A 24630-nucleotide genomic window follows, 5' to 3' on the forward strand; every position below is an offset into this window, starting at 1 on the left:
ACTGTAGCATGAACCTTCCTGGAGATGTAATCAAGTTCTGACTTACAAAATCATATTCTAGCACATTCTAGACACTAGTATCTTATGTCTGCCAGCATGAAATGATAATTGCATGCCTTCCAAAGAAGTAAGGAACTGTCTTCCAGAGAACAAGTGAAAATGTAAAAGAAACACGTGGAATTCTCCAAATCGCGTGGGCTTCACTTAAAAAGTTTAGTATAAAAATAACTTATTTTAAAGAAGTCAAGATAAAGTCTAAAGTTTGTTATTTTGCCTCATAGTGCGTGTGCGCTTCGGTGAAAGTGCATGAAAGGATGCTGAACTCACTCCATGAACCCAGGTGCTCTGCTTTCAAGTTTTCCTGTCTTGTTTGCCCAGCAGCTGTTTCATCTCAGCGAGTGACCACTTCACAGCTCTGCTGTTTTCTTTCTGGGTGGATTTGTCAGCTGTGATCAAATCAGACTTTTGTTAAGGGTAAACTTTCTGTTCAGACATAGTTGATTACTCTACCCACGTCTCCCAAAGTTGATATGTTTGGATTTAGTCATTAATGCTTTCTTGTTTTTTTACTGGAATGGTTAGTCAATTTCTCAGTTCCCCTGAGAGGCAGTATTCACAAGGGGACTGAGTCAGAGCAAGCCTAAGATCTTAAAAGGGAATCTACAACTGAAGAACATAAGATACCTGACAGATCATATCTTCCCACCAATTAACTTGCACATCAGGAGCAGGTAAAAGTTAATGCTACGCATAATATCACATCTACAGTTTATACCGAGAAAATACAGAATTTGATTAGTTTTCTCATCTGCAGCATCATGCAAGGAGGAGGCAGAAAACAGAGGACAACTTTGTATGTGATGACGTTTTATTGATTCACAGTAATGATGGATGAATGCCTTGTGATTTGTTCTTTAACTGAAATGTGGCTCTGACTCAGACAGTGTCTATCTAACTTTCCTCAAGGAAAGACGTAACAAAGCTTATCACCTTCATACCTTAAATTTTACCTGCAAGATAAACATGTGGGTACAGATTACATTTTGTAAGAGTTGAGCTGACAAAAAAAGGAAAAAAACAAAACAAAACAAAAAACACAGATCCAGTTTATTTGGTGTCATAATGTATGCATCACAGCTAAAAGCAAACTTAATCACATCATGTTTTTTTAATTTTTAGATGAGGTCAAAATCCCTGAGAGTACAGCTTTGTAGATAAGCACCACGTGGATCACACTCTCAGCTTTAAAGACAGAATTAAAGCACAACTGGCCATAGAAAACAATATCCCAGTGCTACGCTTACAGCATGGGTAATAATACAGTAATATGATGAATATACAGCCACTTAAGCTATGGAGTGGCATATAATGTTAAATAACACAGAAAAAGACCATGGTAATATGTCAAAATACACTGTACACAAGCACAAAACAACAGAAAAGCATCAGCAAACAGCAAATTTAGACTTTCCCCCCCAAAAATCTCTTTGTTTAGATGGGCATGCATAATTATAACAAAGTTGTAAAGGGCCTTCTTTGTCAAGGAAAAAAAGAGTCCTGGTGAGGATTACGCCAATCTGCTGAAGAAATTAATTAAGTCTGCAGCTGTCTTTATGAGTGACGTGTCTCTTCCACAACATGTCCTGGAATCTGTCCATTAGAAAACCATCTTAATGGGTTTAACCACTAAGCCAGTAAGCCAAACACATCAAATACATTAATGGGTAAAATAACATCATTAACACGTGTTCCATGTTGTAAAGAAAATGTTGTATTATTGTTTGCTGTGCTAAGAGATTCAGCAAAAGTGTACAATACACAGTGCGTTTTAGAAGGCCTTCTGTAAGCACAAACAAGGCCAGTGTTGAAACATGAACAGGACATTTTATTTCATTTTTTTCTCCCAGACAAACATGTTGTTCTCGTAGGAGAGCTGAAAATGCCAGCTTGTGGTCGCTGTATGGCTGCCTACAAAAAAACGCAGATTTGGTAGTAAAACTGTATGTCTGCTTGAGTCTTTCTCCAAACCCTAATCCCTTTCTGTCTTTCTCCTTTTCTTTTCCATCCTCTCTTTCCCTCACTTGCCAAATCTCTGAGAAAATCTTTTTCTTGTAGCCTATGTAAACACACAAACACAAATTTGTCCCTTTTAAGTAACTACTCCATAGTGTTTCTTTGTAATGTCTTTGCTATAGCCCGAATGTTAACCTTAACAGTAAATCTAACCCAACGTATGCAATTAAAATGCTTTTTATATGCTCTCAAAACCCAGCCTGCCTTCTTGCCTGCCCCAATGCTGTGGTCTTCTCAAACCAGTTTTCTCTCCCATCAGAGAGGGTGGAAGAGGAAAAAAAACACTTTACTGTTACAGTTGTTTTATTAACTAAAATAAAATATATCTACAATTATTCAGCTGTATTATGGGGTCATTCAAATACCAAATACTTTAACAACTGTATAAATGATTTATCCCCTGGTCTAGAAAAACAGCAAAAACATTTTATATAGATTCTAGCTAACAACCTCTTCACTAAGAATGCTGTTTAGGTGTCAATTTCATGAATAAATAAAGTAATAATCTATAGCATAAATAACACATTGAATATGAAAAAACCCTTTGTATTTCACTTTTTGAAATGTAAATATGAAACGATAAAATTCTTAATGGTTAATGAAACAAGAGTGGGGACAAAACTAGAATACTGATGTTTAAAAGATAAAGTGCTTTGTTCCACAAAAATAATCTGACATCTACTCTAGATGAGAGGGACAGCTACACTTCTGTAAAATGCTGATTTTTCTTTAAACCAAAGTAAAAATAATCTGAAAGGAAAACTACCCAGAATGTACCGTTCACCTGAAATATACTGAGGTTAATATAATGACATACAGTATTGTTAAAGAGCACCAATAACACAAGTATTACAAATGATTCAATCCCAAGTTTCTATCATGATATTGGGGAAAATAATTCTAACACACCCATTTTTAGTCTTTTTAGTCCTTACAGCATCGGCTTCCCTGTTGTCTTTGTGGCAGGTTAGTTACAGTGACATGAAGGTCTTTCATGTGTATGTGTTTTCAAAATCTAATTTAAGTTACTAGTAGTCCACATTCACAAAAAATAGTGTAGTTATAATAACAAAAATCTTACTTAACTAGAGTAAAAAACATGTTGACCATCTTTAACCTCCCAACTCTTGTAGTCGGTGAGTTGAGTAGTGTCTCTGCAATGGCTGCTGCTGTGTATTATTATTTCCACATCTTGCAAGGAGATGAGCAGGCACTGTTTTACATATTATTGTGGGTCCTAAAATCCAAAGGGCCTGATGCCATCAACTTAAGCCCACCCTGAGTGGTCCCTGGGCCACATGAGAAGGCCTCCTCCTGGACCCTGGGACAGGCTACAGAAAGTTGTTGGTGATTTGCCTCTGATGCTCAAACAGGTCTTCAGTTTCTGCACTATATGCATCACCTGTAAAGGAACAACATCATTACTAAGAGGTGACAGCTGAAAATTACGGTGAAAAAAACAGAAGGATTTTTAGTACCCTCACCTGCATGGCATCCATACATGTAAGCTCTGTGGCCATCATATTTGCACCGACATCTCATAACATTGTTCATAAAGTCAGACTCAGCCATGTCCAGTGAGGGGTTGACTTCCACCTGCAAAATAAAACGATAATAATGGACGTTATTTATTAGGAAACAGGGCGCACACTTTGGTCTAGTAAAGTGTCCTCAGTAGACCATGTTCGTGGCTAAGGAAGGAACAAGTCTCTTCTCCCCACACATGGGAAAGCAGTTTAAATAAAGAGCAGTTGGATTTAAAATTGAGGGCCTGTTATTAAACTGCACTCGTAGCTGGTATTGTTTTTATAGTCAGTCTGTTTCTCATCTATAAAAAGTTGGATGACTTTTCCATACAGTATTACTATTGTAAGGATAAATACACTATGTGGTACTTTCACATGGACCTAAAGCTGGTAGTCTACAGCTGAATATATACACTGAATAACATGGGGCAGTAAAATGCTTGTGTAATGCAAAGCACGAAATATACTGTTTGACCATCACAGGAATTCTATTGTTTCTTGCTTTTACAACTTGTACAAAAAGATTTAACTGTTTACACAAATTATGGCAACTGGCCATGTAAGAAGCTCTGAAAATTTACAGGAGCCCAAAGCGCCTGCAAGGGAAATCTTCTCTGCTCCTCATGCTGACATTGGAGTGCACAACAAGGGCCTGAAATTAGCCTGAAATTGAAGTCTTTTGCAAAAGAGTAGTTATGCATAAGAAAGTTTATGTGTCTGAAATTAGTCTTATTCTGAATGTTGCCATGCACTCTACTAATAGCCTAGTCTGTCATTTGCAGAGCAACTCTGTAACTGCTGATACAACCATTCTCCTAATCTGGTCTGGTGATAATACTGAGACGCCATTTACTGTAATGGTTGCTCTGCAAACTGCTGCACCCACTTTAAGTACAGGTTACAAACTGCTTAAAGCAAGCAAGAAGGCTAACTATACTAAAAAAGGGAGAACCCATCTTAAAAACACAGTGAATGCAGAAAAACTCTCTTAATTTTTCAGTGTAAATTAGAGTGTTGGACCAGAGTGTATGAGGCTTTTGCAGAAGATTGGTTCGGTGACAGAATGCGTTGCTCAGTGAGAAAGTAGCTATAAAAATAAAAACAGGGCAGGAGAAATTCCTTGGTGGTAAATTAGCCGTTCCTAATGGAAGAAGGGAACTAGGTGCTGTTTGACTAAAGGGAGGCACTAGTTAATTTGGGTAAATTGTGTGTTTCATTAGCACTGGGTGGTTCAAGGGCAGGCCTGCTGAATCCTTCTGTAAAGCCCGCGATCTGTAAAGTCAGGCATCATCTGCACTTTACTAGATAAATGAAAGAACACAGCACAGAGGAGCGCTGCTATAAGAGATGTTTGTATTTTTTCCAATTCTGCAGCCTCAGTGAAAAACTCCTTCACAGGTTTTACTTTTTCGTCTCTCTCAGTTAAAATTGGTTCATACCCTTTCATGATGACCTTTGCACTTTTATTGGTTTCTGTCTCTTTCTGTCATTTGATATAACTCAATTTCTGCCTGTTCTATCATGTATTGGCCTTGATTTGCCTCCATACTATGCTACAGCAGTGTGGCACTTAATTACGCCCACTCATCTTACTTAAAATACATATAGTTAACAATTGCCTTTATATATGAGTATGACACATCAATCATGCCGAAATTAAATGAACTCTTCCTAAACAGACAGCAGAACAGTGTTAATTACAAAGACCTAGTGCAACCTCTCAGACAAACTGAGTAACAGCAATAATTATCAAACAGTGAGCTATACTGTAACCAGTCTACCACATCGAGAAGGTAATTGGGAGCATGCTCAGATCTGAAGACTGGTAGATCAGAGGTCTGTACTGAAAAAGGAGGATAATGAGATATGGAGTCCTTGGTGTGTTTTAGACTAGCAGCCACACTGACTTAATTCGACAAAGAAATGAGAGATACAGGAATGGTTAAGGTGATGACTGTTTAGAAGAAGGTCAGTAGGTTTTACTGAAATAGACAGAAACCACAACCAGCCATGAGGAAATCCACCTTTAAAGCCTGTGAACCTCTGCTAATAAAAGAATCTCTGATCTTGACGAAGCAGTTAAACATTTTAAGATTTAAATGTGATTTTTTTCTGGAACTTAGAGGAGAACATTATTACTGCACTCATAAAATACTATTCAAAATTCCTAAGCCAACCATTTTCTTTGTATTCTGTTACGAAAATGGGAAATAGGTGCAGCAAGGTATTGAAACGTCCAAAATACAGCATATAAACTAAAAGCATAGGTTGTACAATGAGCACCTTTATTCTTCAACATAGCCTGAATTCTCTTAGCCAAGCTTGCTTATCATTTCTTTAAGTAGTCTTAGTTCTCCAGGATTCTTGAAAGACATTCAAAGCTCTTCTTTGCAGGGTAGCTGCCTTTTGTTCCATTAACTGTACAGATGATCCCAAACTATTGTGATAATATCATGTGTTTTTCTATCCAGGTATACTTTTACTGCATTGGCAGTGTGTTTGAGATCATTGCCATGCTGAAAAATGAAGCTGTTGCCAATCAGATGCTTTCCAGATGGTACTGCATGGTGGATCAATTTCTGATGAGGCTTCAGTAAACAGTAGATGGATCACCTGAATGACCAGATGCTTCTCTCACGTACCCTATCAGGTCTTTGCAGGATTTGTTTTTTCTTTTTCTTAAGGACATTGTTTTTAGATACTGTTTATGTGCTTTTTGAACCCGCCACCTCTTCTCCTGTCCTCCACTTGCCCAGATTCCTCAGATTTTTTAAGGACAGACTACACATCATGAGAAGATATGCCAAGTTTTCAGCTAATAAGTTTTTAGGAATTACCTTGTTGGCGCAAAAATATTATTTTATGCCTGTCAGATTTTTTTTTATCATTGGCATTTTACATAGATTCAACAACATTGGAACATATATGTGCTTTTGAAACAGCCTGCTAGAGACAAAGTGCCTAAAGATATAATCACCTGAAAGTGAGTGGAAAAAGCACTCAAAGTCCAAAGAAAAAGACTTTCAGAAAGCCTAGAGAACTATTGCTCAAGACCACTTTGCAAAATAAGTTTACGAAATGAAGGTTGCTTAAGATTTTTGCACAGTACTCTAAATGTATGCCATACATAATGCAGCCAACAATCACTTAGCTTAGCTTTGAAAACAGAAGCTCATTAAAGGGCACATTATACAGTATCATGTTTGTTTAATCAGAACAAAAGTATATGTGTAAAAATATCATTGTTATATGAAGATTTTTTTCCAGATTAATTCTCCACCAGTCACCAGAAAGTTGTTGAGAAAACTTAGAAGTCTGCACTTTGTGCTGACAGTAGTTGCATTTTAACTAAACAGACCTTCTTTTCTAACAGAATAAGCCTATTTCCCTTTACTTTAAAGTGTTTTCTGAAAAGCAAAGTTACTTATATTTCATTTTTCCGGCAATAAAATTTTCCCACATTGGAAAAAGAAAAGGTGACAAATATAAACTTCTGACCTGGAATATGTAGTCTCCTGGCCGTACATCGGTCACGTCAACCCACTGACAGTCGATATCATGGCGATATGTATCCCAGCAGCCCACAGAGATGCCTTGATCACCCATGTTATAGCAGGAAAAGCGTTTCTGGAGGCCTAAAATACACATCAGCAACATTATCAATCACAACATCAAAGCTCATTTAATGCTTGGCACTCCCTGTTATTTTTAAGAGCCTTTAGCTTTCTGAATTGCGCTGGACTGCATACTGTATGAACAATGGGCTTTTTCATATGAGCTATTTCATCCATGATATAACAAGTAAATGGAGAGTGAACAAACAACAACAGCGGCGATCTAATACATTAACCACAAAGTAAAAATCTGAATAGCTGTAGCTGAAATATTGATATTAATTTTCTGTCACTAATGGGAAACATTATGTTTTTTTTGGAAAGGGGGGGTGAATTGTGCTGAAAATTACCATCAGGGCAATATGTGTCCTCCAGACAGAAACTGGCCTTGTGTCCCTCTGCAACCCTTGTGCCATTCAGAGTCAGCAGGTCGTAATGCGTGAACACCTCAATGCTGTGGTAGTGCCTGTGACGACAGATGGGAAAGTCCAGGTGAGAGCGTGTATGTGTGTGTCCGATAATTGAGTGTGTGCATTTACACTTACTGAACACTAGCTCCCTATGGCTTATATCCTTATGACCTCACTGCTTGAACATGAGAGAGGGTGTCACCGTAACACCTCTCACAGAAGCTTATTTTAGTTCTTGCTTGGTTGAACTGTTTATTCATTCTAAATGAATGGCAGGCTTTGAAACGCACATCCATAGCTCTGATATGTTGTAATAAACTGAGGCGGACTTGACTGCACGGTCCTTTGTATTACATCCAACCTGTGGTAGCCGGATGATTGCAACCATCATTTCCACAAACATGCGCTGTAGAAGGGTTCGTGATTTGGGACATCTCACGCAGTCAGCGCACTATGCCACCCTCTTCGCTCATCCTGACAGGTTTGAAAGTGCTCTGTTCCTACTGAAAAGAAACTAAGGCCTAGTGACGGACAAAGGCGCTTATGTCTATTGGCCATATTGCATGCTACCTGCCGTGTCCACGGGAATGAGATCACACATCAGTATGTTTTTTTTCCCTGGTAGCAATTGAATGCAATTAAAATAAATATACCTTTAATTACTCAGTGTGTAAGGAGCATTATTCCACATCCATATGTGGAATAAAGAACATGTTTTTGCCTAAATATTTCTGACAGCTCGTGAAAACCCAAAACTTAGAATGACCTTAAGGGCAACCACAACATCCTACATCCAATTAAGTATTTAAAAGGTTTTTTCCACTCCGTCAACCCACACTCCTAAACAGTAAAGCAATTTTACACCTCTCTTTACTTCTTTTCAGGGATAATATACCTGTGACACTGGTGCCATGTCCAGCTCTCTTTCGATGCTTTGGGTCTGAAATCAGAACGACCCAAATTCATGATGCGGGAGGAGAACCTCAGCAGGCGTCGGTGGCCATAAGGCCAGTTCATCCTGGCAGCAGATGATGACAGACAGTTCTCTTCATTGGCACAGGTCAGAAGATGGAGAGGACGGTCTTCCAGGTAGGCTGTCTCCTGGACCAGCTGGGCATCCACAACAAGGTCAGGCGCCGCTGAAGCAGGTGTAACAGATTATCTTAAGATTCAAACTGAACGAGAAGGGAAGACTGCAGGTAAAAACTGCAACTTACTGTCTGAACAGCTGACCCCAGCAGCCTTTGCTCCACCTCCACGAGGACAATGGATATGGTTGTTACGACGACACTGTTGAATTGAAAGCTCTGTCCCCACGCAGTGAGTTCCACTGAGAATCACATCGCTGACACTGGGGTCGGCAGGCCAGTACCAGGTTTCCTGTCAAAGGAAGGGTGTAGAGTTTTCTATCAATAAATAGTATCATAGTCATCATTTCCCAGTCATTGTTGAAGTTAATGAAGGGGCTGTGACTATGGATTGGTCTCTACGTGTTCATTTATTTCTCATCAATACCTTAAGACACTGCAGATTAGATTTTGATAAATCTTAGAGGAAAGATGGCTCTGACCACTTTACTCTGACATTTTCAAAATTAAACTAATTGGGTTAGAAGTGGGAGTGCTTCGTTGTCCTTTTAGAACATTTCAGATACTGATGACAATACTTTGGCAAAAGTTGGTTGCACTATAAAAAGAGATCAAAATAACCTGTTATGTTTGTCAAGGGGATAGTTACCTGATGAGCACTGGCAGCAAAGCCCAAGCCCAGCTGTCTGCATACCACCATGGCCTCGGTTATGCCCCAGTTCTCACTACAGACAGAGCCCCAGCGTTTACGACCCCCAACCTCCATCAACACCTCTACACGGCCTTCTGATGGGACTCTACCACCAGCAAGCCGCACCTTGAAATCCATTGAATTAAAAGAATTAAGTGGATGATGTGCTATAAGTGAAAGCTAATAAGCTCATGAACTGTGATGGTACAGATTTCATACCATCTTTTCTGTGCCTGTTTTAGGAACGTTGCAGCGTACTGAGGCATCCTGGCTGTGTTTGAATGTCCATGGTTGGACTTCCTGGAAGTAGCAGTCTAGAATAGAGTGTTCCAGCCCAGTACACTGAACATTGTTCATATGGATAGGCCCTGTACCTGCATAGAAAGGAGGAGATTTATTAGATTTAAAAAAAATGATGCATCACAAAAATGAGAACAAATGAAAACCCAAAAAGCATGGGCATAACTGAAGGGTAATATCCCTTGTGACTGTCTGAGGCCACCCACCACAGATGCAATGGCATTACGAGACTCTGTCATGCAAAAGAGCGCAAACACATAAAACCGAGGTTCACTATTCCTTTCATATGAAAAAGCTTCCTCTATGTTAGCATCAAACCAACAATGAAAAGTTCCTATCAGTCATGACAAAATGCTTCTGCAAGCCAAGCAGCAGCACAACCAACATCTACTTTGGGCATCTGTCACACCTCATTACCACCATTCTTTTGATTTAGGAACAACAACGACAACTACATTGTGTGGAGTCCACCACCCTGGGTGAGCAAAAAAGCAAAAGCTATGTCAGCATTATAAAGGATTCAGACAAGGATTTGTTTGCTATTAAAACCCAGATAATCTTTAAACAACATAGGAAAATGCAAAAGTTTTTAGGGAAACAGCTGGTGTGATAATGATGATAGGATATCAACAAACTATGGCTTCTGTGTTTTCCTAAAACACAAAGCACAAACTGTAAACTGAGAAATGAAGTAGCATTGAAATAAACACAACCAAACCACACAAACTATGGGAAAAACAAAACCAAGAAAAAGGGCGTAAAAGAAGATAGTTGGGACCAGATTGCAGCCCAACCAAATATGTCTCTGTGTTGGTTTTGGTAGATTGTAGGCCTGCTTCCATACTGGTCACCATGCGTGGGTTCATATGGATGAAAAAGACATATCTAAACCACTTCTACCTCTATCTGCATGGTAAAGGCCACAAACTAGAGCCAAAATCCCACTGTTTAACGTATCAGGACAAACACAGGGGGCCCATTTAAAGCAAAATGAACAGTGACAAAATCTATTTAAACCTTAGTTTGGGAAATCCACAAAAGCTTAAAATAAATTCCAAGAAAGCCACATGCACTCTGCATCCACACAAATACTCACAACCACTGAGAGTGTTACTAAACTCTTTGTGCTCCCACTGTGTAGACTATAGTACACAAACATTATACACTGGGTGTACGGTACCAAGTGCAAGACGGGAAACAAAACTGGTTAAGGATCATCAATTATAATCACATTAAAGATCTCTAATCATCTAAATTTAAGATAAAGCACAACTACAACAGGCGCCATCATCACCATCATCATTAGAGCCAACAAGTAACAAAAATACTGCATCCTCAAAGACACATTTGCGTGCCAGCGCACACACAGACACAAACTTAGACACACACAACTGTAAATTCGTTATTGATTGTATGTATTAATTATTAACGACACAGTCACATGACTGATCAAGCTCTAACAACAAATCAGAATGACTGCTTTTCTACACCAGAATCAGCTGAGCTGTCACAGTTTTTACAGCAGCAGTGCTTAGGTTAAATGAGACCAAGTCCTAATCTTCCCTACTGCATGAAAATGGCTGGATATGTACGTACCTCACGGGTAAAATTACACAGTAAAAATAACAATGTTGGTTAAGAAAGGAAATAGAAACATTGTCCCTGTAATTTAACTCACTGATGATGATGATAAATGTAATGATGATGGGAGTTAAAGAGCTTGCGGGTGGAGCCTGAAGAGAACCTTTCGTCTCTTATATTCTGCCGAATAATTAAAACATGAACACAAGCATAAAATATCTAGGTTGGAGCAGATACATCTATGAGAGCAATAATGAGACATAATATAAATGTGGTATCTTAAATTTAGTCTATACAAGAAAGAGCTGGGTTAATATGTAATTATGACTGGCATATGCCAAAGATCATTTGAAGAGATTAGAAAATTGACTTTTGGGGATGGAAAGAGCATAATATCAGTTACATTCTTGTTGAGTATAGTGCAAATAGTTGTTTAGTGGTTACAAGGGAAACCCTGTTCTTGTCCTCTCTGAAATTAAACTCAATTTTAGGAACAGTTAAATGTGTGTAATGTTTTTCTTTCCATGGAATGTCTCTCTCTCTTTCTCTCTCTATTCCTGCCAAAAGACTTTTTTCCCCAGTAAAATGCAACAGTCATTTAAATTTCTGCATAGATTTGCTTGCTTATTTGAAATTAAATGGCACAAGCAAACTTGCACCAAGACCGGCACGTTTTATTTTTTACATTTATGTTGATATCTGGATTTCAAGGTTAGTTAGAAGATGGCATCTCACTAATCCAGCTGGGATATTCTATGTCTGTATACTATAAAGGCCATTTAATATGTGCAAGCAAGCGTTTCAACAAATCTGATAAGTGAGGCCACATTCAGAGGCAGAACATCTGACTGGTGCACTGCACTCTGTAATCAGCCAGTCAACTCGACCACAGCCTTTATCACATTATCACATTTGATCATCATAAATAAAGTCGTGCTCTCCTGTGGGGTCCTGCTGGCAAAAAGATATGACAGAAATGATGAGGAATTTTTTTGTGTGCGTTAAAGATGTATATGTATAGGTATGTTGGCAAATGTTTTACACAAAATTACATTGAAAACAGATGTGTTGCTCCTGTGAGGGTTTATATATCTACGAGTCTAATTAGGCCTTTTCAAATGACATTTAGGCTAGTATGTATATGTCCTTTGAGCACCAGGGAAATCAGGTAATAAATATGACAAGCTGAACTTGTCAAAAGCAATCTGAGAGTGCTTTGAATATTGAGTACTTTAGGACTGGGGGCATGACGCTTTCCAAATTCACTCTTAGCCGATCATATCACTGCTATTGTTCTAAAACCGCCAAGTGAGCTAAACAAGGCGCAGCCAGCTGGTCTGATGCATATAAAAGAAGTATGGCTTATCTGTAGCAGCCTGGTGCATATTGGATATACTTTATTCGAGGTTAATATAGTGGACAGCAGAGTGTAATTGCACTATCCTATCGTGTATCACTTCTGACAATGATCGCTTCAGCTTTATCGTGCTACTTTCAAACGACTTCAGGTTTCAAGAAATCAGTGACATTATATTATCAGTGCTCCAACTTTATCCACATAAAGCATTATTCTTTGATTGTAATTAACTTAAGTGACACGGTTAACTGACATTTTATATTTGCATTTTAAAAAAGATTTTAAAAGTCTAGAGGCAAAGTAGTTATAACGCTTTCCTGATGATTAACAGAGACTCAAATATGGCAGTTGACTCCCACAAAGATACATCATTGTTTTTCCTGAAATTATGCCAAAATGCCAGCACAATGCATTTGGCGGCCTCCAGAATGAACTTTCCACCTATTGACGTCTCTAGAAGAGCAAATCTGAAGGTCAAGATAATATCTCTTCGTAAAGCTTTCTGCTCTGGTCATTGCATAGCCACAAAAAAAAAAACAGGGTTGCAAGTGTGTGAGTGAATCACCAACTATAGAAACCAACTCACAGAAGTAAAATATAACATATATGTAGAGTACATGTAAGAAGAATACATCTACCAATTCTGAGGCATATTTATTTTTTTAAACCTAATTTAAAATTTTCAGCTACTGCGTTTTTCTGTCAGTTATGATTGCAATAGTTTCTCTCTCCCTGTGTGTTTGTGTATGTGTGCAATGAATAGGAGAGCCACGTGAAGTGAATCCGAGTGAAAAACATTGTAACACTGTGGTTAAATAAATGAAACCCCACTGAGATAGAAAACTGACAAATTATACACCTCTGTCTATCCTAGACATATGACTTTGAAGCCTGGCCAAATAACTGATTGAAACCAGACAACAATGTGTACACAAACTAATGCAACAGCAATCTGAGGAAAGCCAAAAAAACCTGATTTTAGTTCTTTAAGGTAAACAAATGCCAATTCAAGAGGTAATAGGGTATAAGAGGCACGTAAACCACATAAAAATTTGCTTTTTGTGATCAACTGAACAGCTAGACCATCATCCCACATTTAATCTCCATCAGCAAGATTAGAGACTACTCCCTACCATGTGGCATGGGGAAGCTGTTCTCACATCTCGTAAGGGTGGGGTCACCACTGGCGCAGCTGGGTACTGACTGCGTCTGTGTGTGTCATCAAAGCTGGACATTTGAAATTAAAGCAAAAAGACCACAGCTCTCAGTAAGTGAATGAAAAGCTTGCTTGAATCTAGCAAGATTATGTCTCTGGCTTTAGTATCAAATGCCAATATAAACTACTATGGCTTATAGCATTTCATTTTGTGAGTGAGTGTGTGTCTACGCACACATGCATATGCTGTTTGGGCAGCTGGAAGCCCTGGCACAGGACTCACATAATCACAGCTGGAGATACTGCAATCAACACATTTGCAGCTTCACAAGGCAACATACACAGACAGACAAACACACATGCCCACACATTATCTGATCAGTCAGAGCAGACGGGTGCGGCGTCTATGGTAAACAAAAGATAAGCAAAAGGCTGAAAAGTCTCCCTGTCTTCTCTGGAATACCATGACGCATGATAAACACATTCAAGCATCCAAATTATATGGTCAGAATGACTACATTAAAAGTGGAGTTTTCCAGAATGTTTAATGAAAGTCTGTGCTTTGGGCAACAGCAATTTCTAGTCTTACCTTGACCCATAAAGGCTCCATGCAGGGCATCTTTGGCAGTACCAAAGCCCAGTTCCCTGCACACAACACTAGCTGCTGTTCTGTCCCACAAGTGATCTACGATAGTCCCCCATTTTCCATCACGGAGCACCTCCACACGCCCCTCTCCCAGTCTGGGGCCCGCCTTGAGACGAACAGGCTGTACACAGCAACAAAGGGAGAATAAAAATCAGTTTACTAAGACAACTACATGATTGTGCGAATGTAGATACAAATTCTTAGCCTTACCACAACTGGATAGGGCGCTTGGGGTCTTCCTGAAGAGATGCGAGCAAACTGAGGTCCTGGTACACACTTGACCACTGCGTGTCTCCCATTTTTACAAGGGGTAGGACTCCGGGGGATTGACAGCTGAGCATGGCACTCTGAGAGACTGTTCTCAGTGCCTATACAATGAACTTTCTCTACCCAAAATCCTTTCTTTTTTGCCATGAGACTCAGTCTGCAAAGAACAGAAAGTAAACTGTAGGTAACATATTCTTAAAGATACTAACAATTTGGTTTTAATTTGTTAGCGTTTCTTAATGATATTAAGTAGTAGTAATTCCTGTATAGTTAATACAGGAATGTTGTTATAAAATTGCACATTTGTAGATAAGAAACAAAGGGTGAAAAGGGTCATTTTATTACCTTGTTGAAGGATCTTCAACCTTGGTATCCCATATTTTCCTGTAAAAGAACAGAACAGAAACAGACATGATCAGGACTGTCTGTTTTCTGAGGTTGACACTCACACACACCTGGACCAATTTGAATATCATCTGCTGGTTTTTGTTTCTATCTAATCCGATCACATAAAAGTGTTTTCAGCACAGAGAGCAGTAACAAACACTTAAAACACCAACTTCATTTTTACTAGAAAAGTAGCCTTACTGGGCTACTTGAAATGAACCATGCAGCTGCAAATATAACTTCTGCACATAAATCAGGAACAAATTTAGCATGTGGCTTTGTGGTGAGTGTAAAGTTAGATATATTGATAGTAATGGCTAGTACAGTTTAACAAAGTACAATCCTTGTCCTTTTTCAGGAACCTCACTTTCCATCTCTCTGTATATATTCAGTAGGATGTATTTCTTTCCTGAATGTGGGCTGTTTGCTATTTACCAAGTGTACTCTGTTTATGTTTAGAGCCTGTGTAATAGCATGTTCTGTACCCACTAACATAAATATGTGTTCAACAAAAATGTTCAGGGTAATTTTTATCTAAATTACACACTTTTACATTAAATAAACTAACACAGACTTTCTGACTTTCGGAACAAGCAATGCTGCTTAGCGGAGATTTACGCAATGACGCCAAGATGTGAGCTATAAAGAGATTAAAGAAATAACAAAAAAACAAAAAAAAATTAGATATTGTGATCTATGGTGTTAATCTCCAAAACCACACTAGGGGAAAAAAAGCATGCCATCCAACATCTGTGAAGAAGAACATTTCTTAAAAAACAGGCTTTGACCAAGCACGATATATAAACAAAACCTCTGGCAATACCCTACGCTGAATGTCCAAGAAATGTAAGATCGAAACAGAGATTTATGTTCCAACTAGGCTGGCTGAATTGGGAGAGCGGTGGAGAGGAAAGCCGTTTGTTCTCTTGGCAGACACACAGTGCACACATGCCAAACAGATCATACCAGGGCATCCTCCAACCACTGCAAACTGCATGCACCATTACCAACATTCACATCAATTACACCAAAACACTCACAGATATACATGGCACAATCGCACTGACATTTTTATTTTATAAATCTGGACAAGTGGCTTAAGTTTTTATTAAAGTAAGATTAATATTCGTCAGTCAGGAAAAAAGGGGTCATCAAACCACCCTGTACAGTGGAAACACACACACACACACACACACACACACACACACACAATACCAATTTCAATATATATGTTTTTTTGATAGTCACACACTGAAGAAACTAAAACACACTCCAGTTCTGATTCGAGTGGTGTTCCCATTTAAAGAAACAAACACATCGAAGATCTAAGGATATCTGTATGAAAGTAAAGGCAGGTCAATATTTTTATTTCAGACATGAAACTCTAGACATTCTGGGAAAGTTATAAGAGACAAACCATAAAAAAAGCAAACAAACTGAGGATAGTGGAATAAAGAAAGTCGTTTTTAGTGACATGATGTGATGCTGATGGTTGAGTGAAGTCATGGGCTGCTGATTTTACACTTTCCAGAATCACATAATAACTTGTTTCTTGATGCTATAAGTAGTAAGTGGGCAATGAGACCTAAAAATATAAACAATCCTTCAAAAAGTATTTCAGTATAAATAACATGTTTTTATTTCAGGAATCATTCAACGTGTGTTTTGAAATTCGCAGATATATCTCAAATCTTAAACCAGTCCTTCTCTATGCCCCATTTGAAGCATAAATGCAAAAACGAACATCTGTAAAAGATTTTTCAGTTGCATAAATAGCCTTGCCCTGATACATAACTACATGAAAAATATATCAAACAAAAAACCCATAAAGGCATTGTTTTAACTAATGTGCATAGCTTAAAATAAAGCCCTATATATTGTCATGCATCTTACTGTAACTTGGAATTGGCTCATTGCATTAAAATTTAACACTTAAACTTTACAGTCTCTTGAATTACACTTGTAAAACATTTTAAATGTGTCTACCATGTGGCTTTATAGTACCATAAGATAGACAGCGAGGAACAGCTACACACTCATTTTCACATGAGGCAAACATGTCTGTGACTTGTTTGTGACCTTACCACAGACAAATCAGCTAACCATTTACCCTCTTCAGAAGCCAACAGGACTACTACTTAGACTATAAATGATACCTTTAGGTATTTTATTTAACTGAATTACAGCACTGTTTGCCATGCTAAAATCAAGCACAATGAAAGCCATAAACACATTGTTAAATACATAAAAAGAAATAATGAAATGTAACTAAAATATGAAGGGATAGGAGCTGTATGAAAGTATATCTGAGCTATCTGAACAGACACCCCCAGTATTCACTTGTTTTTCACCTCAACAGCATTCATCAGCCAAATAGTGTGTCCAGCACTTGTTGTGGAAAAGAACAGAAGTTAATTATAGGGAGTCTACACCTGCTTGTTAAAAAAGACATGCATTACATCACTGTTTGGGTTTTATCAGCTTTACACTGCTCAGCAGTGATATTAGGTCATTTCTACATCTTCCGATGCTACATTACAACAGAATTATATATAAATGACATTTTGTTTTACATCAGATAAATTTTAAAAACCAGTATTGGCAAAAAAATAAATAACTAATAATAATCAAACTTGCTTACATCCATTTTTTTCAGCAAAGATCTACCTTAAAGTGGACACGAAAGAAAAGTGAAAAAAAGATTTAAAGTAGAATTACACAGAACAGAAATGGATGCAATTATTATAATTAAAAATAAATAATATAAAGAGAATGTATATAATGGTAGAAAATCTTGCTTGTGAAACAGTTGCTAGGCCCAAGTGAAGTGATAAAAATGCCTATGATTCAAGCCCTTTTTAAAAACCACCTTTCACAGTCTGTTCCAAGCCACAAAATAGCCACTGGCATGCACACAGAAATAAAAAGATGGGAAAATAAATTAGAGGGAAGAGCACTGAAGAAGATCATACAGACATCAGACAGGAAAACTAAATTTGGTCAAAGAAAATGTCACCCAAAAGCCTGAAAATGATACGTTCGTCATAAGAAAATTTTAACTGAAATATAATTAAACATAAAGTCCCCAGTTAAGTCCCCAAATCTCTATGGTGACAGAGGAAGACAGACAGCTGCTGACACAGCAGGCAGCGCTGCAAACTGCAGCTGTAATTGGCTATATTTCACACGAGCAAGCGAAAATCTGGCTCGTCTGACTGCTGCTCTCCGTCTTTCTCTCCATCCGCTCTTCTCTTGTTACTCTCTGCCTCCATCCTCGCCATCTCTGTCTCACTCTCTCTCACACACAGCTATAATTGGGGGTGTTTTTTCACCCTCAGCAGAATCCCTGGAGAGCTTTGGTCCTGACCAACTTGTAATTATAGCATCTTCAGAATTTCATCCAAGTGACACAGGAAGAGTCATGGCAGGGTTTGGAATTTCTAAGAATGGACAGAAAAACTTGGCAAGAAAGCTTGGCTTTGTTCGAACCATGCAGTACAAGCCTACGCTTTTTTGGCAAGTGAAAGATGTTACATGAACGCTTAACAACCAAATTGTTTTTCTATGACTCTTCTGGCTATCATGATTGTAATTAGAGTACAAAGTGGCAATTTAAGTCAAGTCAAAAGTGCAACCGTACATTTACCCCTAAGTCCAGTCTGAAACAGAATGAACATTTTTGCTTGCATTCTTCTGGATGTTATTTTGTAACCTCACATTTAACACATTCAGATTTTAGAAACCAAGTCTGTTAAACAACTTTCTTATATGACTTGGAACAAAGACACTCAGGCAAATGTATTTGAAACAGCCTGAAGTCAAAAACACATGTTAAAGAGGGAACAAACATGCTTCTGTGGAGACAGAAAACAGGTACAGATTTGGAAACAAACACATCATCATGGTTCGGACTAATATAGCGCCTGAGGCTTAAGCAAAACCCCTGGTCATACCCAGGAAGGACAAACCCAGATGTATCACAGCCACTTCCATGACAGAGCCTTATAATTTATACACACAATAAAAGAATTCAAGATATTGGCTTACAGTACTTTTTGCTGAACATTAAGGTAAACAGTATTGTGCACTTTGTTGTGGCTTTGGTCAGATACTAAAAGAGCAGGAAGAGTCCTGTTATTTAAGCTCCTTTTACTTGACCTTAGAAGATTTAAAAACAACATCTTAAAAAAGACAGTGAGCATATTCCCCTGAAGATGTCAATAAAAGCCCTTCAAGCTACAACAGCCCTGTCCTCCACTGGTATATCAATCTTCCTGGTAAGCAGCCAAATCACCTCTATTTGAACCATACAAATATATCCACCTAATTCCCCTAAACAAGGATCTGTGCTACACATTTCAGTGTTTTGTACCTGTACTGTGAATCTGTACTGCATAAGAAAATCAAGCAGATGCATGAAAAGCACCACACCTGCAATGCGGGGAAGCTGTGCTCTAATAAATGATCCTGTACAGACCGTGTACAGAGTCGGGCTCAGCTGTTAAACAACAGCTTATTCGGAGGGACTTTTATTACTGAAGATATGACGCCATACGATCGCCTCCTCCAACAGTAGAATCAGGTTATAGCTTCACTGTGTTCCCAATAACACACAAGTTCAACAGAGATGGCGTAATTCAAGGGCAATGCAGAAATACTTTCAGAGTGGCTGCACTCCAATAGTTTGTCAAGTCAATAAAAACTCAGAAAAGTCTATAAAACAAATCAACTTCCCTTTAACAGTTACAGCATTTCAGAAGCATGAGGGTTGTAGTACCTACAGCAGATGTTGCGGTCTGTCACCAGCTGAGTCAGAGTAACCTGAGCCAGTAGAGGGACGGAACAGCTAAACTGGGAATCATCTCTAGATGGCAGGTTTCCACAAGCAAGATCCACCTGGATCCATCTTCCACAAAGGGTCAAACACCATTCATTCTCAGAACAGCAGTGGAGAAATGCTCTGCTAATATGTGGTCCTCCCGTGGTTTACAACGCAAAGAGTCCCAAAAACCACTGCTGAGGGTTTTTTTTTTTTTTCCAACAAAGAGGATGCGGGCCAAAGGGGCAAAAAGAGACATGCTCATTGGGACAATGACAGTATGCACATGCTCATACTGAACCTTAACCATATTTTAAGTATGGTTTTTAAGTTAAATTCCTTCATGTTAAAAGTCAATGAGATGAGTTCAACACCATTCATTATTCATGTGTGTGCATCCGTCTTGTACTTTGTTACCTGGCTTAAAAACTGTCTGCCAAACTGACATAAAACTGCAACAAATATCTTCATTTGTCTGTGTTTTTTTTTCTTTCATTGACTGAAAAATCAAACTGAGTAAAATGAAAAGCTTAAGCACTGTCATGACATAAAAAGTAGCAAAGAACACATTGAGAAGTTGTTCTTTTCTGATTCTCAGTAATAAAGAAACACAATCCCCAGCCCATCCATTTTCTCAACAAACTCTATTTAAGGGTCTCTGGGGGCCTGGAGCCTTTCCCAGCTGCCATAGAGCGAAGTACACACAGGACAGATTTCCAGTGTATCGCAGAGCTAACAAACACACAGGGAAGACAACCAGTCACATTCACACCTATGGCTTTTGGACTGCCAGAATAACCGAAGTCTATGCAGGCAGAACATGCAAACTCCAGACAGGGAGGCCCCAGCTGGCCAGTGGATTCATCCCTATCCCTACTTGCTGTGAGACAACAGCACTGTGTTTTTTACTTATCCTTTTAGAAGTTATTTTCAGAGCTCTGTGATATTTTCCTAGTTTTAGTGTGAGTTGTATTTATAAAGTGTTCTTGTACCATTACTTAAATGAAATTAAACACAAATGAATGCAGAGGTTTCCATGCTTCTAAAGTAATGCACTAAAAGAGGCATTGTTTTTTGTAGATGTACCAAACTTTCAGTGCTGGAAAACATTAAAAAAAGTAATTATAACCATAGTACACACATATACGTACTCACACACACTGGCAGCAAGTCACACATGCTTTTTCTGTGGTGGCATGTAAAAGTAAAGAAAAGCATGGCTTACTTAAGCCCACAGAGATCCCACAGCCAGAAAGACAAGTCACTCCACACATACCATCATCCTGCTCTCCAAAAGCGACCTCTGTCTCACACATAGTATCGATGGGACAGTTAAGAGCACAATCAGCAGTGATATTGCACCTCTGCATTGGAATCTAAAAGTTAAAGTAGAGCTGTTTGTCTGTGAGCTGCAGGCTGAAGATGGTATCAGAAGGAGAAAGGGAGTGAGAGGCAATGAGGTGTGCAGAGGTGATTTGCCTAGAGAGAGGGGTAGAGAAAGGGCAGTAGAGAGGAGTAAGGGATCCCCTTTATCATCATCCTGAGGCTGAGGAAAGAAGAGGTGGGGGGGGGCTGAGGGACATGGGAAAGCAGTGGCTGGGGGAGGAAGATAAGCCCAAAGCAAGACCTCTAACTGCGGTGCTGCTGCTGCTGCTGTTTGTTTTGTTTTTTTCGTTTTTATCCATTCTTCACAATGTGTTTGTAGTCATTTAACAGTCAGATGAATGGCATAGCATGTTGCCCTTCTGAACTACAGTCAACAGCCCAGTGTTTTGCAATCTAATAACCTGGCCTCATAAAAGTGGATTGTATTGCTGTCAGTGCAGCTAGTGAGAAAGATTCATACTTACTTATATGTTCTCACATTGTGCTGAGTAGCCTCTGGAAAGCCAAGCATCCCACACACAACCCGGCTGCTATTGAGACTCCAGCCCTTATCGCAAACTTGTCTCCATCTCCCAGCATGCTTCACTTCCACCACACCCTCTGTCATAAGGCTCTTCTTCTTTGTAGACATGAGGATGGGGCGAAGACGGACCTCCTCAATTCGCACCTTACTTTGCCTCTTAGGGAATACAAATGTCACAACTGTTACATATTTTTCTACAAATAATGCAGTAATTAGCCAGACATTAACTGTTGTACCTGATAGTGGTGGTGATGATGATGGGGTCTTTGGAACCTGGGAACCTCATATGGATGTCCATTTCCATAATATCCATACCCTGGTTGCCCACGGGTGTCCACAAGCCCCTGCCATTGAGGTGCAGTATTACCATTAGGCCTTGGAGCAGTGGTGTGGGCTCTGCTGGCTGGCTGACTCACCACCCTACGCTCAGGGGTGCACACAACCCCCAAATCTTCAGAGTGTTTGCAGTCATTCACTCCCCAACCGTTGTGTTTGCAGTCCTTCAAGGACTTCTCTGAGCCGTCACAGCGTACATTATCCATCCATATTGGGCCTTGAAAAAGAATAAACGATGCAAAACTTGATTCACTCAGACTTTCATTGATCAAGTAACGGATTGGCCGATGCATCTAAACATCAGCCAGAATCACTTCTTAAATACCTAACGCTTGACTTTTAGTGCTACGCTGATTTAGGGTTGCACCTTAGTGGCGTGTTTAGCAGTAGATACACAGTATTTTACAAGGCAGAGTGCTGTAGATCCTGCTCCCTGAATCCACTCAACTCTTTAATTTGGATTTAAAAGCAGCAGTAAAGAATGTCCATAAACCATGGCAAGTGTTGCACAACTCTGGCAAGCAAATGCTGTCATTATTCTAAAACAAATGCCCTTTTTCAGCCCATATATTTGCTCTGCCGGCCTGCCAGGCAACCTTAACGAGATGTAGATTCCAATCCCACAACGAGTTATCTTTGTCAGTTTATGATGTTACTTATTTTGAATGTCTTAATTGGCTGCCTTTTCATGAAGCCATACAGTTGTGAGCCAAGCACACTGTACTGTGGAAGTTTTGGAGTAGACAGGTTAGTGGCTGCCTGCCACTCCAATAAATCTTAATTGTTAAGCTATACCCACCAGTTACTTTGTACACCTTTGCTCTCTATTCTGTTCTACCTTGCTAGTACCAGCTTGGACCGACTTTTTCCCTAAAAACAGTCTTAATTCTTAGTGGCACAGTTTCAACAAAGTGCTGGAAATATTCTCCACAGATTTTGGTCCATATTGACATGATAGCATCATACAGCTGCTGCAGATTTGTCGGCTGTGCATCCTTTATGAGAATCTCTTGTTCAACCACATACCAATGGTACTCTTTTGGATTGGGATCTGGTGAGGTGTGGAGGGCATTCGAGTACACTGAACTCACTGTCTTGTTCAAGAAAGAGCTTTGAAATATAGCAGATCATCATGCTGAATACAGGCATCAGGAGATAGAGACACTGTGGTTATAAAGGGATAGACTTGGTTGGCAACCATATTTGAGTAGACTGTGCCTTTTCAGTGATATTCAATTGGTACAAAGTATTCCAGGAAAATATGCCCATTGCACCACCATCAGCATAAATTGTTGATACAAGACAGGGCGGAGCCTTACTTTAATGTTCTCTATGTCAGTTTACAACCACCAATATGTGAATTTTGCAGCAGAACTTGAGACTTGTCAAACTAGTACACACGTTTTCAATCTTCCATTTTCCAATTTTGGTGAGCGTGTGCAAAATGTAGCCTCGGTCTCCTTTTCTTAGCTGACATGAGAGGCACCTGGTGTGGCCTTCTGCTGCATTAGCCCATCTGCTTCATGATTTGGCATGTTGAGCATTGAGAGATGCTCTTCTGCATACATCAGTTGTACAGCTATAAGTAGTCTGGTTATTGTCTTCTAACCTCTGGTGTCAGCAAGACATTTTTATCCAGAGAACTATTGTTCATTGGACATTTTACATTTTTTGGACCATTAGCTGTAAAACCCAAAGATGGCAGTATGGATAAATTCCAGTAGATTAGCAGTTTCTGAAATACTCAGACTAGTTACCATGCCACATTCAAAACTACTTAAATCACATTTCTTCCCCAATCTTCCTGACTATGTCTACATGTCTAAAAGCACCATGTTCCTGCTATGTGGTTGGTTCATTTTGTATTTGTCCTAATAAAAAGTTGAAAATATTATTACATTGTTAAAACAATTAATGAAGTATGACAGTAAGTTAGCTGGCATAGACGCTAAATTGTCTGTGTAATAATAACTGTTCGCTCTGTTTAAACTGTCAAAATTTCAAACCCAGTCAGAGCCCCCCGCAACATATAGTTTGGATTTTCTTGACAAGACTAAACTGAGAGTTCGCCTTTCTTCGGTAAAAAATGCTGACTGCCAAAGAAGACTCCACGGTAACTTCATACAGGGAGTGCTCTCACCCGTTCCTTCTCCATACTGTGCGCTGTGAGCCCACGTTAAGCCACCTTCGAACCCCAGTTCACGGCACACGACGTTGGCGAGCTTGATGTCCACCTCATCGTCGCAGACGGTCCCCCAAGTGTTGTTGTGCAACACCTCCACGCGCCCTTCGTGCGCTTGTCGCGCGAAGGTGCCTGCCAAGCGGACCTTGAGAGCTGGTGCGCGAGACACTCTGCGCTGAGATGCTGTAGTCCTCCGAGGTTCGGCGCGAGCGGGACAGGAAAGGGACAGGAGCACAAGGAGGAAGAGGCTGATCGATAGACTGCAGGCCATTACTGACTCAGAAGATG

General features: G+C 39.4%; 1 protein-coding gene across 1 annotated transcript; it reads right to left on the reverse strand.

Moving 5' to 3' along the window:
- Positions 1–863: 863 nt before the first annotated feature.
- Positions 864–24630, reverse strand: loxl4 (lysyl oxidase-like 4). Its single transcript, XM_025897315.1, has 14 exons — positions 24301–24630; positions 22061–22377; positions 21766–21980; positions 15055–15093; positions 14653–14866; positions 14386–14563; positions 9622–9776; positions 9361–9528; positions 8841–9003; positions 8519–8762; positions 7564–7679; positions 7098–7234; positions 3558–3669; positions 864–3475 (listed from the first exon to the last, which is right to left on the reverse strand). Exons 1-14 carry the CDS (start codon positions 24611–24613, stop codon positions 3405–3407), a joined length of 2442 nt encoding a protein of 813 aa, XP_025753100.1. The 5' UTR covers positions 24614–24630; the 3' UTR covers positions 864–3404.

This window comes from Oreochromis niloticus, linkage group LG13, assembly GCF_001858045.2.
Source record: "Oreochromis niloticus isolate F11D_XX linkage group LG13, O_niloticus_UMD_NMBU, whole genome shotgun sequence".
Taxonomy (NCBI): domain Eukaryota; kingdom Metazoa; phylum Chordata; class Actinopteri; order Cichliformes; family Cichlidae; genus Oreochromis; species Oreochromis niloticus.

Excerpts from the sequence above, each read along its gene's own strand:
- loxl4 (XM_025897315.1), bottom strand. The coding sequence starts at position 24,613 with ATGGCCTGCAGTCTATCGATCAGCCTCTTCCTCCTTGTGCTCCTGTCC. Across the intron at positions 9,529-9,621 it reads AAACAGGCACAGAAAAGATG|GTGCGGCTTGCTGGTGGTAG; the intron begins GTATGAAATCTG and ends ATGGATTTCAAG. Across the intron at positions 7,680-8,518 it reads ACATGGCACCAGTGTCACAG|GCACTACCACAGCATTGAGG; the intron begins GTATATTATCCC and ends CTGTCGTCACAG.